At 41.1% G+C, this 17,358-nt stretch overlaps 1 protein-coding gene across 1 annotated transcript in view; it reads right to left on the bottom strand.

The window, feature by feature from the left end:
• Positions 1–17,358, bottom strand: part of LOC114216876 (amine oxidase [flavin-containing] A) — a 66,080-nt gene that overhangs the window by 32,130 nt on the left and 16,592 nt on the right. The window contains exons 2-3 of the mRNA XM_028113546.2: positions 13,579–13,673; positions 3,181–3,318 (exon numbers count right to left, since the gene is read on the bottom strand). Of these exons, the coding sequence (XP_027969347.2) occupies positions 3,181–3,318; positions 13,579–13,673 (233 nt within the window). The remainder of the gene's footprint in view (positions 1–3,180; positions 3,319–13,578; positions 13,674–17,358) is intronic.

Raw genomic sequence — 17,358 nt, forward strand, 5'->3', positions numbered from 1 at the left:
TCTCCTAAACAGACCTGTATCCAATTCACCACATTCATAAAACCCGTTCAAAAACCTATTCTATAAGAACCAGGATCTCCTATGGTGCCTGGCCGGCTCAGTGGGTACAGCATGTGATTCTCGACCTCAGGGTTGTGAGTTCGAGCCTCACGTCGGATGTAGAGATTACTAAAAAAACAAAACAAAACAAAAAAGAACTGAAGAAAAAAGAATCAGAATCTACTAAACCAGAATTAGAATAGGTACTCTATTTGCAAGATCCATGAAGGATACAGGCAGAAATGTTAGCTAATGGTAAGCTCCATGCAAGCAGAAACTTCGATCATGTGTCCACTGTTAGAACAATATCTTGTACAGAGAAGACTATATAGTAACTATTTATTGAACTAATGAATGAATTTGGCAATAATGACGTGAACCTTCTGTGAATGAAGTAGATAGACGTGGTCTCCCTGGTAAAGGAGAGGGTGCAAAATACCACTGGTCTAGCCCCATTGCTCAGCTCAGAGGCTCAGGCTTGGAATTCCATGCTGTCATGCCAAAATTTGCACTGTCAACACAATCAACCAAAGGTCGTGAATAATTCTTTGGTGAATACTAAAAATCATCCTAGAACACATTGAAACTTGATGCACTGCAGTCTGCTGTCAGAAGAAATAATTGAGGCATTCTTTAAGGCTGCACTCTCGGAACATTTAAAAGCTGAAGCAACCTGGACCATCACGAATATGGCTTAGTTCTAACTAGACAATGGCAATCTTCTGGTGATGCACCCACCACCATTTTGGTGTTACTTACTGAAAAGAATGCACTGTGGGAGATTATAGAAGCTGGGGTTGTCACGAGAGCCGATGCAGAGAGTGCCACAAAGATAATGTGCTTTATTAACCCAATGCACTATGGTGATGGGAAAAAGTCCCCTTCCCCCCCCTCCCGAGAAGTGGATGGAACAGTGAGGGTTGAGATATTTTTAAGTAAGTGGAGTTATTTTTTGCTATATGGTTTATTAATAATCTTACATGGAATATAAAATTTCCCTAATCTGGTCTCCTCACTTTACAGCTTCCTGGTCATTATAAAAACACCCACCACACCGAGTATTTCTCATTGCAGAAATGATACAATTTATTAGAAACACTAGCAGAAAGGCATTCATTCAGGTAAAATAAATTAACCTCTAGCTGACCCACTATTGTTTTACCTTAACATTGATGTCTAACTTGGGGGGAGAACATGTGTTCTTTGGCAGGTTAAAGTATGTGAGAGGATGGTTTAATAGTATTTCTAGAATCCATCTTTTCTTTAGATGAGATTATGTCTTAAATGAAAAGAATGGTGTTTAGTTTAGCCCCTTCAATATGTGCTTATTTGTAAGTCAGTCCTAAAATTCATGAACAGTAGGAGCTCAGGGGGTAGGCAGACCATTACTAGTTTCATAGCCTTGTCAAGTTGCTTTACTTCTCTGAACCTCAGCTTTCTCCTCTGTAAAATGGGGACAATCGTACCTGCCTAACAAGGTGGATGTAATGAGTTCGTGCATAAAAAAAGCACTTTGTTGTTTACTGTGAGCCTCCAGGGAAAATAAAAATCTCTCAGCTCTTGAATGTTAGAGAGGAAGAGATTAGAAGCATGAGTCTGCTCAGATTCCAGGACAATCATCAGACTCATTTGCTTCCCAGCTGGACTGGAGAGCGAATTTACGTGACCGTTTGTTTAATTAGTAGTTGAGTGTGAATATGTTACATATGCTAATACACGTAAAAGTGCTCAGTAAATGTTAGTTGCTATCATTCTCAATGTTGTTATTATTGACTAGTCCAGGGAAACACCATGCCGTGCAGAAAAGAGAAAGTGGGGAAGCAAAGGGGTTTTCCCCTTTGTGATCATGAAGCCCATGGAAGTTAAAGTTCATCAACGCTTCGTATAATTTTTTTACTTTTATACTTTCTTCATTCCTCCCTGGATTTCTGAACTTAGTTTTGCCAGACTCTTCCCCCAAGCATCCCAAACCAGCTATCAGAAATTCCCCAAATTTCCCTGATTGTGCATCAGTGTGCATACCCTCACAAGTCCTTCAACTCCAAACTCCAGAAGTCCCCCGCGGGTCTGGAGCCTGACTGCCTGGGGGAGTGCTGGTGAGAAGTGATGTGGCTACTGGTGTGGGAATCCTGGCATGAGAATGAGTAAATGAGGGGCGCCTGGGTGGTGCAGCTGGTTAAGTGTCTGACTCTTGGTTTTGGCTCAGGTGGTGATCTCAGGGTCGTGGGATTGAGCCCCGCATCGGGCTCCCCGCTCAGCGCTGAGTCTGCTTAAGAATCTCTCTCTCCCTCTCCCTGTGCCCTCTCCTCCTGTGCTCTCTCTCTCTCAAATAAATACATAAATGTTTAAATAAAAGAATGAGTAAATGAGCCCTGCCCGCGTAGTTCCAGGAAATGGGCTGCAATGGCAGATCGGAGAACTTGACCTCTCAAGGCACATCCCCAGACTCCAGCTGCTCCATGTTTGGCTTCAGTAAGAAAGAATAACACGGGCAACAGCTGCTGTTCCTTGCGTGGAAATCAGCAGAGTTTAAACAATCTCGTTTCAACAGTACAAAACGGCACAACCCGTCTAGACTACCCAAGAGTCAAGGCCCAATACAGAGGAAATTCTCAAAGTGTGCAAAGAAGATTCAGGTAAGAATGAGAATGAATAATCTGTTCAGTCTTAAGAAGTAGCCTCAGACTAGTGTTCCTTGGGGCCTTAGAATTGCCTCATAGGTGCCTGGGGGCTGCCTGGGGCTGTGTGTGTGTGTGTGTGTGTGTGTGTGTCTGTGTGTGTATCTGCCACAGGTGACTCCTGCTCCCCCCCCGCGCCACCCCATTCTTCATAAAGGGTGAAGAGGAAAAAAAAAAAAGCTGAGAGCCTACTACCCCTACTCCAGTTGGACTGGGGGTGAGGGTGCAGCCTTCAAGGGCTACGGTGGGTGATGTGGAGGAGGGCCAAGCCGAGGCCTGACCCCTGGCAGAGATTCCCAGAGTCCACAAGGATGTTTTAAAAAGAAAACACAGAATACTACTGTAAAGCTGAGAGCCTATTGGTACAATTGCTTTGAGAAAAAAACAACTAAAACAAAACCAAATGTTTTCCCGAATACAGTGCTCTCTCCCACTGGTCACTTGAGTAAAACATCAGACTTACCTTGACATATTGAACAAGACGCTCATTTACGTTCACTTTGTAAGTCTCTAGACCCAGCTCCTTAGATAACCGTAAGATTCTGTTCTGGGTTGGCCCCACATAAGCCCCACCAACATCTACGTAATCGACATGTTCATTCTGCAGAAAGAGGAAAAGTGGCCAGAAGACTTCAGTTAAAACTCAGGGAAAAAAAAAAAAAGCTATGTCTCATGTAAAGACAAAAACATTTATTTTTCACAACTTACATGTGCCTTACTTCTCTCTTATAAAGTGCAACTGAAAACAGTAACTTTCTCCTCCACCCAAGGACCGGGCACAACCCTGTATGACACTCATCACAAAGCAATCCCACTTGTATAGTTACTGGTGAGGCCAATTCAACAATAACATGTGTCACGAATAAAGAGTGCTGTAGTACATTCTGCCGATCTAGATCCTTTTCAAAGCAATTAGGTTTTTATGTATGCTTTTCTTTGGGGTTGTTGCTGTAGGCCTAATTCTCCAATTTCTAACAGATGAAGTTTTAAATCAGCCCACACTGATGGGCTCTTGATCTTATTTTTTTTAAATATTTTATTTATTTGACAGAGAGAGACAGCTAGAGAGGGAACACAAGCAGGGGGAGTGGGAGAGGGAGAAGCAGGTTTCCCGCTGAGCAGGGAACCCGCTGCGGGGCTCGATCCCAGGACCCCTGGGATCACGACCTGAGCCGAAGGCAGACGCTTAACGACTGAGCCACCCAGGCGCCCTGCTCTTCATCTTATTTTAAAATACTGTCTGGGGGGCACTGGGGGGCTGAGTCGGTTAAGCGTCTGCCTTGGGCTCAGATCATGATCCCGGGGGTCCTGCTCAGCGGGGAGCCTGCCTCTCCCTTACCCTCTGCCCTACCCCCTGCTCGTGCTCTCTCTCTCTCTCTGTCAAATAACTAAATAAAATCCTTAAAAAAATAAAAAATAAAATAAAATACTAGCTGGGAAGAATATATCATAGGAAAAGGTACACAAAGCTATAAAAAGATTCATATACCTAACAAATTATTTTATAAATATACAAACCTTCCATTGTAAACTGAAATTTACTTTCCCCTCTTATGTGCAGTTCTACATTTTCTCCAGCTTTTTTATGAACACATTTCCTGGTAATTTAATCAACAGATTGATTGTTGGTGACTTACATCTCCTCCATGTGTTTATAATAACTTCTTTTGGGTCTGTTTCTATTTTGTTGTTTATACCCATTTTCATCCATGTTGCCTTTCCTCCTTGTCTGATTATTCTGTACTGACTACCACTCATTGAATTTGAAAAAATACAAAATAATTTGAATCCTAGGAGGATGATATCTTTCTCAGAGAGGATTTCTGTCTGCTTCTGCCAGCACCTGGGGGCCCTTTTATAATACCAGATAACTTTATTGCATTTCCTGTGCCTGGGATGATTTGAAGCTGGGCTGAAATGCACACGTGCTCTGGTCTTCTTACAGTTCACCCTTGGTCCAAGGACACCGGCCAACCCAAAACGTGAGGACTTTACCAATACCTCCCTCCATTTGCACACACTTTGGTGGGCTCTGGACTTGACCCTCAATTGCTCTAGCTCTGGATGACTTTTGAAAGGCCTACTCAGGCTCTCACTTGCTTCTTCGGTGGTCAGTAAACTCCCTCTCCCCATCCCCAACTTCCAGGGGAAAAGTAGGTCAATCCTTTCCTGGTGATGGCCCAGTGATTCTTCACTACATTCTTAGTTCTCTGATGCTTTGAAGATTTGTGTGTATGTGTGTGTACAGTGCAATTTGTCCAATCTCTTTGCATTTAGTAGGAGGGTTGGGACAATTCACCAAAAGTGTTATTTCTGGAAAATTGATTGTCTAGTATTATTCAACTTGCCTTCCTGGCGAAACACAACCTGATATTGTCTTTCTATTGCAGGATATGCTTTGCTAACAATTTACTTAGAATTTTTGTTGCCAAGTTCATGAGTGAAATTGAGATTCTCCTCTCTTCTACAACCCCTGTCTGTCTGTTGCATTAGAGTATTGCTAATCTCATAAATCAGTGATCATACTTTCTTCTATTCTTTGGAACTGTTTGTATAAAAATAGAATGATTTATTCTTTAAACATTGGGTAGAATATAACTCCAGAGTCATCTAGGCTTGCTGTTTTCATTGTGGAAAAATCTTAAAACTATGAGATACGATTTACTTTGAGGCTAAAACACGACCCATATTTTCTATTTCTTTTTAAATCAGTGTTAATTTTGATAAACATATTTTTCCTTATACATTTCGTGTATGTTTCAAAACTACTGGTTTAAAGTTCATGACATCCTTTTTTCATTTATTCTTTACTGAATCAGTAGTTATATCTACATTTTCATCCCTTTTATTGTTTATTTGAGATATTCCTTTTTTCTTTTTCTTGAAAAATCTGACCAGACACTTCTCTATTTTTAGTCTCTTCAAAGAATCAACATTTGTCTCATTGATCCTCTTTATTGAATATATATTTCCTGTATCATGGATTTATGCTCTTTCCCCCACTCTTTAGATTTATTATATTCTTAATTTTCTAACTCCTCACATTCTTAGTTCATTCACACTGAGCCTTTTTTTCTTTCCTAATGGAAGAATTTAGGCTATAAATCTTCCTCTAAGTTAATTGCTTTAACTACATACACAACTTTATTTTAATATTTCCATTGTGCAGTTTTAAGTATTTTCATGTTTCCATTACAATTTCTCTTTAGGCTCGTGTTTCTAAAAACTTTGTTGGATTTTAACTTCTCCAGCTGGGATTTTTTTTTTTTTTTTAGTTATCTTTTTGTCATAACTGCATTGTGGTCAAAGAATGTGGTTTTTATGACAATTCTTGAGGCTCATGTTATGACCTAGCACATGATCAATTTTCAAAGACTTTCATATTTGCTTGAAAAAAATGTAGTCTATAAAATGATATGCATAGTTTATACATGTCCATTAGAATGAGCTTAATTGTGCTCAGCCTTTTTTGTTTGCTTAATCTATTATTAACTTAGAAAATTATGTAGGGCGCCTAGGTGGCTCAGTTGGTTAAGCGACTGCCTTCGGCTCAGGTCATGATCCTGGAGTCCCGGGATCAAGTCCTGCATCGGGCTCCCTGCTGAGCAGGGAGTCTGCTTCTCCCTCTGATCCTCTTCCTTCTCATGCTATCTCTCATTCTCTCTCTAATAAATAAATAAAATCCCTTAAAAAAAAAGAAAATTATGTAAAAATCCCCCACTCCGTTGGACATTTATCTTTGATTCCTGTTAATTTTTGCCTTGTATTTTGAGGCTACATCATTCACTGTATACAAGTTCAGAATGTATGTACTGACACATTTCGATGACATTTTTTTGTTCAAAGTTTACTTTGTCTGATATTAATATAGTTATAACAGCTTAGATTAGTATTTGTCTATCTCTTTTTCTTTCAGTTAGAGTTTTTAGTCTGAAAATTGTTTTCCTTTAATTGACAAATTTAGCATTTATATTTATTATTCCTTTTTAAGTGTTTTACTTCTTATTTTATTATGTCTTTTCAAATAGTTTTCCCCCTGATTTCTTTCCTTCTTTTGGAATGAGGGGTTTCTTCTTTTTTCTTTTTAAATTCTTTCTTGTACTTGTTTGGAAGTTAAACAGTCAGGCCTATTTCAGACATTTTCCTAGCAATATTAACATGCATATTTAATATAGTCTAACGTTTATCAGTAGATTATCTTCCTACTGAAAACTACAAAAACCTTCATGCTTCAACTGTGATTACCTTTTTCCAATCTATAATTTATAAAAAGTACTTGGTTCAGATTTGTCTTGAAATGAATCTGACATTACTTTGTTTTATTGTTTTGATGTTGCTGAATTTTATTTAAATATTTACCAACATCTTTGCTCACTGTCCCCTCTTGAATCTCAGACCTTTTATTTGTAATCTTTTTCCTTCTGCTTGAAGTGCATTTTTCTTTATAATTTCCTCCAGTCTGGGTCCTAAAGTCTCTGTTTTTGTCAGTCTGGCAGAAAGATGGTTCAAGCAGGTAATGAATTCAGTTTAGTTCCTCTTTCTGTCTCAGAACATTAAAGATATCTTCTGGCATCTGTTTTTCTTGTCCAAGGGTCACTCATAAATGTAATTGTTGATTTTTTAAGAGTATGGATGATTTGCCTTTTTTGTTTTCAAAAAAAAATAATTGCTTGTGAGATCTCTCTTCTTTGGTATACTGCAGCTTCTCTGTGCCTGGGTGAGAATTTCTTTCCATTTACCATGCATTGGACCTGATAGGTTTCCTCGTGTCTTCCAACAATGCTGGGAATCATCAGCTATTATTTTTTTATACCATCATCACTCTGTCTTTCATGTCTTAGCTGCCCACCACCCCTGAAAACATATTTTCCAGTCTCTGCTTCGGAATTGCATGCTAGACAGTTTTTCCAGATCTAGCAGTTCATTCGCTGTCTTCAGCTGTGTCTAATATACTGTTAAATTGGCCCGCTGACTTTTTTCATTTTAATTAGTATATTTTCATTTCTAGAAGTTATTTTTTAATTTACTTGATTATTTTTTAGTTTCTTTACCCTGCTCCTACTTTTAAAAGCACTTCTTTAAAACACGCTGAACAGAAAAACCAAAGATTAAAAAATAAATTACTTTAAAATTTTAAAAATAAAACAAAATCATGTTTAACCATATTTTTTTACTCTTTGCATAACATGACTGTTAAAAATCTTTCTGGATCATATTTTTATGCTTATCCTTTTTCAGTGTCTTGTTTCCTTGTGTACTTTCTTTTTCATTTTTAACTATGAGTTACTTATTTTCTTTGGAACTTTTCCTGTATAAATGATTTCAGGCCTGGATGGAAAGGATTTGAGTCTATTTCTGCTTTGGGGAATCACTTGTTTATTCAACAAATAGACTGTGCTCTCCTACAAGATGCCAGGTACTCTTCAAGGAACTTCTGTTACATCAGTAAACAAAACAAAGATCCATGTTCTGAAGGAACTTACATTCAATGGGAAGAGACCCATTGGGAATGAACCCCAAACATAATAACTAAGTATCTCAGAAGTTGATAAGAACAATGAAAAACAAAAAAATTACAGTAGGACAAGGGTACTGAAACGGCAGAGGAGAAAAGGAGATTGCAGTTCAAAATACAATGGATATGTTGGCCCCCTTGAAGAGGTAATACTTGCATAAAGACTTGAAGGAAGTGAAGGAATTGTCCATATGCCAGGAGAAGAGCATTCCTGGCAGAAAGTACAGCCTGTGCAGACTCTAAGGCAGAGGGAGACTAGTGTGTTCAAGAAATAGGAGGCCAGTGTGGCTAGAACAGAGTGAGCAAGGAAAATAGAACTGGAGGGGCCCCTGGGTGGCTCAGTTGGTTAAGTGTCCGACTCTTGATTTCTGCTCAGGTCATGATCTCAGGGTTGTGAGAGCAAACCCCGAGTTGGGCTCTGTGCTGGTGTGGAGCCTTCTTGGGATTCGTTTTCCCTGTCTCTCCCTCTGCCCATCCCTCCCCTCAAAAAAAAAAAAAAAAAAAAAGAAAAAAAGGAAAAGAGAACTGGAGATGAGGTTAGAGAGGTTATTAGGGGGGCAGGTCACAAAAAGCTTCACAGGGCATTGTAAGGACACCAGATTGGCCTCCGAGTGAGAAGGAAAGCCTCTGGAAGCTTTTGAGCGGAGACGTGCCAAGATCTGACTTAGGTTTGAAAGGCTCACTCTGGTTGCTGCACTAAGAGTAGATTCTAGGAGGCAAGGGTAAAAGCAGGGAAATCGGTTAGAAGGCCATTGGAGCAATGTGGCCTAGAGATGATGGTGGCTCCTGCCAGGTGGTAGCCATGGAAGCAGTGCAGAGTGTTGAATTCTGGAGATATTTTGATGGCAGAGCCAACAGAATGAATGTGGAGCCTGAGAGTGCTGAGTGTGAATCTTGAGTTTTTTGGAGTTGCCATCTTTGATGGGGGAAGGCTGCTGGAATGGTGGTCTTGATGGAGAAGATCAGAAGTTCAGGTTGGGTGCATGAAATTTGAGATGTCTGTTCAACCTCCAGGAGATCTGCAAATTTCTGATTCCCATGTCAAGGCAGCAGAGTATATTTTATTCAGCATTTTACTTATTCCCATGGGGAGCATTAATCAGGGTTTCCATTCTGCCCTAATACCAGAAATGAGGTGTGCCTTTGACTTCTTTCACCTGTCCCTTATATAATCCCTACCTTCTCTTTTACTAACCCTTGCTACTGTTCTCTAAACCTTCTCCAGCACCCTTTTTTAAAATATAAAACAAAACTGGAGTCAGTACTCCAATAAATGTCTAGACTTTAACAAAGACAGCAAGAAGACTCATGGGAATTTCCACACATGATGTCTCTAGAATACTGACACTATATTTAAAGCAAAGAATCCTGTGAAGTAGTAAAAAGTGTGAGTCATTTTATAGAGTATTTCCTATTTTTACCACATGAATCATTACAATATTATTGACTATACTCCCTAGGCTGTACTTTTTAACCCTTTCAAGTGACTTACTTTTTTATAACTGGAAATTTGTACCTCTTAATCCCCTTTACCTATTTTGTCTACACCCCCCCCCCGGTACCTCCCCTCTGAAAACCACCAGTTTGTTCTCTGTACTTAGTCTGCTTCTGGTTTTGTTTGTTGTCTTTGTGTTCATTTGTTTTCTTTTACAGGATGTTTCTTTACAAAGGTGAAAGATTCTAAAGGAGGTGCCTCAGGTTCAGCATGACAATATCGGAAATGTAATACCATATTCTGATATATTGTGCCTGCATCTTGAAGGTCTTGATTTTGATCTTATTTCTCAGCCTCTGAAGAGGCCACAAACACGCAACTATATTAGGAAACCAATACACCATCCCTGTGGTAGCCCCGAAGGCATTATAAATTGGTCCTGAAGAATGATAAAGGAACCACACTAAGGAAAAATTGGGAAGTTCTTTTTTTTTCTTTTTAAATTTATTTTAGGTAGGCTCCAGCCCCAACATGGGGCTTGAACTCATGACCCTGAGATCCAGAGTCACATGCTCTATCGACTGAGTCAGCCAGGCATCCCTAAAGATTTTATTTTTAAGCCATCTCTACACCCAATGTGGGGCTCGAACTGACAACCCCGAGATCAAGAGTCGCATGCTCCACCAACCGAGCCAGCCAGGTGCCCCGAAAAATTGGGAAGTTCTGAACTCATCGGAGATCTCTCTGAATGGCTGCCAAGTGCAATACCAAACTTAACATTTCAGTACTTAAAGATCCAGAGTTAACTGTTAGGGCATCCCCACCCCAAGTTATCCTAAGTGACTATGCTCTTAGAAGCAATTCTAACAGGGATGCCTGGGTGGCTCAGTCGGTTGAGTGACTGCCTTCAGCTCAGGTCAGGATCCTGGAGTCCTGAGATCGAGCCCCGCGTTGGGCTCCCTGCTCAGCGGGGAGCCTGCTTCTCCCTCTGCCCTTCCCTCCGCTCATACTCTCTCTCTCTCTCTCTCAAATAAATAAAATCTTAAAAAATAAAAAAGGATACTCATTTAAAGAAAAAAGAAGCAATTCTAACAATATTCAATTCAGTTTCTTATGAAAGAGCATTTCGAACCCTTTTTCGCAAAGCCCTTTTTTCTCCTTCTATTCATTTGAAATCTTATGAATGTTAAATCCTAGTTTGTAAGCATTGCAAAGTGCATTTCAAAGTTCCTTCCTCATATACCTAAGGAGTTACAGTATCATGCTCAATACACAATAGTTCCTGTATGGGGCTGACATATATAAATGATGCAGCATGAAAAGTCAGCCTGGGGCAATAATGCAGCTGGGGACAGGCATGTTGGAATTCTCATTTCCCTTATATCAAGAAACCTGTTCTTAACTGAGAATCTGCAACATGACTGATGCTCCTATTTAATAACCAAAAGGTTTTAGAGATAAGAGACATGGGGCTAAGGAATAACTTAATAACTATCTCCAAAGTGAAGGAATAGTTTTCAGAAAATGGCAGGAGAATTACATCTAATAAGGTCAGACATGCAGGTTATGCAATCCTTCTTTTGTACTCCAACACACTGTCTTCCACTAGAACTTGAAGCTGCAAGGGAGCTTCGAGTACATTTTGATTGTATCTTCACTGCCCAGATGGGCACATTGAGATGTAAAGTGCTAACAGGACTTACCCAAGGTAAGACGGTGTGTCAGACAGTACAGGGGCCAGAATCCCAGGGTCCTCGCTTCCAGACCAACAGCCTCCTAGTGGACTAAATCTGAGGAAGCACTCAGAAATTCTCCACATAGAATCAATCTGGATTTACATTAATTTCAAGCCAGCAAGCAAACACACACCATAGGGCAACACTTCCGTACCATCCCCTGGGGGGGATGCTTGCAGAAAGGCAGATTTGGATTCAGTGGGTCTGGACAGGGCTTGAGATTCTGCATTTCTATCAAGCTCCCTGGTGACTCAGAGGCTGCTGGGCCATGGACCACACTTGGAGTAGCAAGGCTGGAGAGCACTCTCAGAGCTGAGCCGAGTGAAAAGGGACCTATGGTACATCCCTGTACATCTAAAAAGGTAGGAAGCGAATGACAGGGGGAGCATGGCGTGGTATGACTGAGAGAGCTGGTACAATATTCTAGTTCAGATGTTGGTTGGCTCTACCATGTCCATTCATATTGCCTTGCTCACGCCCGCTTCTATGATGCAGCCTGGAAATGTTAAATACTTGCTTTCCCAGGCTCCCTAGCAGCTAAGGATAGCTATGTGCGCCAACTCTGGCCAAGGAGACTAGCGAGTGTCTTCAGGGGTCTTCTCATAAAGGAAAAGCTTTGTTGCAGATGAAACTGGGGCCGCCTCACCAAGAGCCAGACTCTTAACTCTAGAGAATAAACAGATGGTTCCCAGAGGGGAGGTGGGGGGGGGTGGGTGAAACAGGGGATGGGGATTAAGGAGCACACTTGTCAGGATGAGCACCGGGCATCGTACGGAAGTGTTGAATCACTCTATTGTACACCGGAAACGAACAGTACACTGCATGTTAACTACCTGGAATTTAAATACAAACTTAAAAGGAAAACTGGGGCTGCCTCTTCATGCTCTTTCCTATCTTAAATGAGGGCTCAATGCCTAGAGTTGCAGTAGCCATCAGGTTACCACTAGGCAATAAGCCAACATGAAAAGAATGGCTGAGCAGGAAAGACAAGAAGAGCCTAAGGCCTTGACAACAAAGCTGAGCGCCCGCACCAGCCTAGACTCCCTGCTAGCAGACTTCTTCTTAAGCAAAATAACCGAATGTTTGTATTGCTCAAGCCCTTGTAATGAGCACCGCCTAAGCCATTTTGCTATAAGTCTGATACATCTTCTAATTAGACAGATGCTTCCTCTCTTGCCAGTCACTGCAACTGTCTGGTTTTGTCCTGTCGGTCCCCAGCCTTTAAAACACTCTATTTGTGTGCTCGAGAAAAGGCTCTCATTCATGACCTAACTGCCAAACACAAGGGCCTCTTTGCAGCCCGCATCCTATGTCACATGCCCTTGGCGTCTGGCTCTGTGCATCATCCCTTCCTCTTTCATCCACGGATTTGCAGGGCACTGTTCTGCCCCTGCTGCTTCTCTCTGACTCCTCTGCCGCTGCCCCCATTAAAGCTGCGTGCTCCCCAAACTTCCATGTTTGGCCCTCTCCTCCCGCCCCCCACCCCATGTCGGCCGCCTGTGCACTTTCACCAGCTCCCACCGGCTTGACCACCTGCAACCGTGTCCTTAAATAACAGTAAACCATAGTTAGCGTGCATTTTTCTAGAAGGGTGACGTTAGCCCAAGTATAAAAAGAACTGAGCTTCCTCCTCGTGTCTAGCGGGCCTTACCTGAGCGAAGAGTGTCTCTGGCAGCAGCATTCCTCTTAGGGAACAAGGACCAAGGACAACGTTGCACAAAAATATGCTACCTTTGCTGCTGCTTTACTGTAGCCACATATCTTTGAAGTTGTGCATCCTTGGAAAAATCAACAAGGACCCTATACTCTGTGTGCATGCGCGCGCATGTGCGTGCAGGTGCACACGTGTTGGGGGTGTATAGTTCCTTCAAGTCCAGCCAAACTGTACCCCATTTGAGACACTACATACTCTATTTAGGTCTCCAGTACGGAAATTACGACAGTGCATTGAAGTTATTTGTTCATGTTTGTTTGCATCACTAGAATAAGAGCTACTGAAGGTCAGAGGTGGTCACTCTTCGCAAGTGCTTGTTGAAAGCGTGGACCCTTATTTGTTGGAGCAGTTTAGGGCTCTGGAGGATAAATGGCTTCACTGCATGAACCCCTGAGATGACCTCGAGCTCTGTGACTTCCAGTGTGAGTGAGATATCACATGTAAGTGTTAAAAGCACTTACCCTCACGGTGTATGTTCTTCCTCCAACTCTGTCCCGTGCTTCTAAAACCAAAACATTAACGTCATGTTCCGCTAAGAGTTTGGCAGCAGACAATCCTACAAGGAAAAAAAAACAAAAACAGAAACAAAAACAAAATCAAGGAACATATTAAGACCCAAACATGAAATAGCCAAGATTTAGCCAGATCTACACATAAAATGAGCGCAGGGCATCACATGTAATCCACTGATTTTGATATCTTTCTAATAAAGTCTGACCACACTGTGATCAATTGAGCCAGCAATTTGATAATCTATCCTGTATTACATTATCGTAATTTTATCATCTCTCATAAGGTTGGTTGAAAAAATGTAATTATTTTTAAAATATATGTAGTTTTGGTGATAATGAAATCCTATTTAAGAGAATGCGTTGAACCCCTAAATCAACCCTTATTGTGCCCTTCTTCCAGAAAACCTGATTGCATAAACAGAAGAGTATGTTTTCCTGGAAACTTCCCCTGGCTACACCAGCCCTCAGTATACCTATGCTTTTCTCAACTTAAAAACCCCTTGTAGGGGCACCTGGGTGGCTCAGTCAGTTGAGCGTCTGACTCTTGACCTCAGCTCAGGTCTTGACTTCAGGGTTGTGGGTTCAAGCCCCACGCTGGGCTCCATGTAGGTGTGGAGCCTACTTAAAACAAAACAAAACAAACCCTTGTAATCACATCCTATGATTTATATCTGGATTACATGCTTGCTAGAGCTTGCTTTTACCACTAGATTCAAAGTTACCAAAGGTAGGAACCATGCATCACACTTTATTCATTGGCTTAAAGCTGAGAACAGGTTTTTTACATGTAAAGAAAAACTGTCATAAAAGATAGATTTAGGGGCACCTGGGTGGCTCAGTTGGTTAAGCGACTGCCTTCGGCTCAGGTCATGATCCTGGAGTCCCGGGATCGAGTCCCGCATCGGGATCCCAGCTCAGCGGGGAGTCTGCTTTTCCCTCTGACACTGCTCCCCCCTCATGCTCTCTCTCTGTCTCATTCTTTCTCTCTCAAATAAATAAATAAAATCTTTAAAAAAAAAAAGATAGATTTAAAACCCAGTATAGTAATACCAGAAAAGTAGGGGAAATGCTGTGGATTAACATTATATTAAGGATGCATGCGATCAACACTTGTCACTGATGTTAATCTTGATCATCTGGCTGAAGGGGTTTTGCCAGGTTTCTTCACTATAAAGCTACTACTCTTTCTTCTCCCTTTCCATCTGTATGCTTTGGAAGGAAGTCTACACACAGCCCACACTTGAGCATGGAGTTATGTTGGACTTCCTGAAGGATGAAGTATCTACATAAATTATTAGGAATCCTCCCACAAGGAGATTTCTCTCTTCTCCTCTGTTTATTTACTTATTCAATCATTGTATTTACATCAGTATGGATCCATAGATAGTTGTTTTATGCTTGGGGTTATAATCTGATATTACGTTATTTTGTTGCTCAAATTGTTCCAGCTTTGGTCATTGGGAGTTCTTTCAGTTGGCTCCTATGTCCCTCTGACATGTCCCCCAAGTCCCCATCGTTTTGTGTGTGTGTGTGTGTGTGTGTGTGTGTGTGTGTGTGTGTGTGTGTGTGTGTGTGTCTGTGCGCGCGCATGCGCGTGCAAGCGAGCATTTGGGTACTTCCTTACTTTCTGGTATTACAAGATGTTCCAGGCTCGGTTTGTCTTTCACTGCCCAACCCCAGAATCAGCCATGTCTCTGATGAGCCTTGGTTCCTTTTATTGGAGAACAGTACATTTTAAAGATTTATTTATTTATTTGAGAGACAGACTTGGGGTTGGGGGGAGAGGGACAAGCAGACCCACACTGAGTGCGGAGCCAGATGCAGGGCTCCATTTCAGGACCCTGAGATCACAACCTAAGAACTGAGCACAAACACTGAACCGACTGCACATCCAGGCAGCCCTGGAGGACAGTATTAGAAACCAAAATCTGGGCTCTACGTGCACTCCTTGCTACTGGGGTGTCATTGCTTCTGGGATTTCTCAGCTCACAGAGTAAGGAAATATATGTGTGTACACATTTATTTTTAAATCTACATTTATTTGTACTTCCAGTGCTATCTTATACCTAGGTATATAATAATTGGGTATGTATAACAAAATTTACATATGCATGATTAAGTTTATTGTAGGACTGTTTTAATGGCAAAAGTTCGGAAATTGTCAAAATGTTCACTAAGAGGAAACTTGGCAATGAAATAAATGGTTCTGTACCATGTTACATATTATCTATTTTTAAAAAGGTAATAAAAAATAAATTACTATGCGGCCATGAAAAGGATAACAGAGAGTCTTATATTTTGACATCCCTTGACATTTAAATAAATTCAAACCATTACAAAAAGTATGAACATCAAGTCGTTCCAGAAAGCAAGGAGGCTATCAGAGACTGCCAGGATTGTGACAAAAAGGCTCAGGAACCTACCTATAGAAACTCCCACTGGCCAAAGATGGAACAATTTGAGTATCAAATCAAAGTAACCACTGCAATGGCTTAAATCCATGAATTCATCATAATACTAAACCTCATAAAAAACTCTCACTGGTTCTTTGGAGAATGCTAAGGAACTACCTTACCAGTTTGGAAATGCCTAAAGGAAAAGAAAAGCATCTGGCATTCATCCTACCTCTCCGACTTGCAGGGAACCGCAAAGCAACCAAAGAGCTAACAAAGGGAGGTTTTTCTGTATAAAAGCATGCTCCCTAATCAGTGAAGACAAATAAAATTAGAATATCAGTGTGTTGCAATGCCTAATCAATCAATGGATCTAGTGTAATAAGCATCAACATCTGCTAACATCATGCAAAGAAGAGAGAGAACCAGATGTTATCTGCCTCCTGATGGAAGAACACACCAGCACCTATGAAGTCGTTAGGAAGGGGAGGGAGACAAGGAGCAAATACTAAATTCTAATGTGATCAAGCCTCTAGATCTTCTACTTAGGGGCCAGAGCAACATGCTTAAATAGTACTACTGGGATGCAATCAACAAAAGCCAGATTGTAGGAAATCATACAGGACTACCTTGGTTTTGTTTGTTTGTTTGTAACGACTTGCCTGCTCCTGTTTTCTTCACCCTTTATCCATCGCAGGCTTTTCCTACAGTCAAGCTCTTACACGGCTAGTTCTGTCTTGATGTCTGCTCTCAGAGGACCCAGACCGACACAGCATTTTGTTCATATACAGAATCAAGGATGAATCTGGGTCTCGAAGATCTACAATGCGGGGAGGCTAAACCATAATATCCAGCACTGCTATCGCTAATACTTGTACATAGTTTTGACCCCTTCAAGTACAATGTAACCTTACATTGCTGACATTCATCAAAGATTTAGGTATGTAACGAACCTTTGGAATCTGCTCATAAAGAAAGCCTCCATCCCATGACATTTAAATAAATTCAAACCAATGTCTGTAAACCTTGGTGCAATGCATTCTCTGGGACAGAGCGAAAGGCTTCTTCTGCTGAGGGTCATTAAAAAAGGGATGAAGTTGATATTAAAAGCATACTTATGCACAAATCTTCTAATGTCAAAGTACCACTCTGTATTTAAAAGCAGAGAAATTCGGATGCAAAAAGGTTACTTTCCTCCCAGTTTCCCTTAAGCAATCAATCTACAAACCAATTAGAAAAATACAGCCAAGGGTTTACTGGAATTGATCGGTAGCTCCTCTTCTAAAGGAGAAAGTCGCCCTCTGCATGCTGCCTACGGAGAAGCAGAGGTGGCTTT

The sequence above is a fragment of the Eumetopias jubatus genome, unplaced genomic scaffold (assembly GCF_037043125.1).
Source record: "Eumetopias jubatus isolate StellerSeaLion01/CBP00866 unplaced genomic scaffold, mEumJub1_p1.0 scaffold_11, whole genome shotgun sequence".
NCBI classification, from domain to species: domain Eukaryota; kingdom Metazoa; phylum Chordata; class Mammalia; order Carnivora; family Otariidae; genus Eumetopias; species Eumetopias jubatus.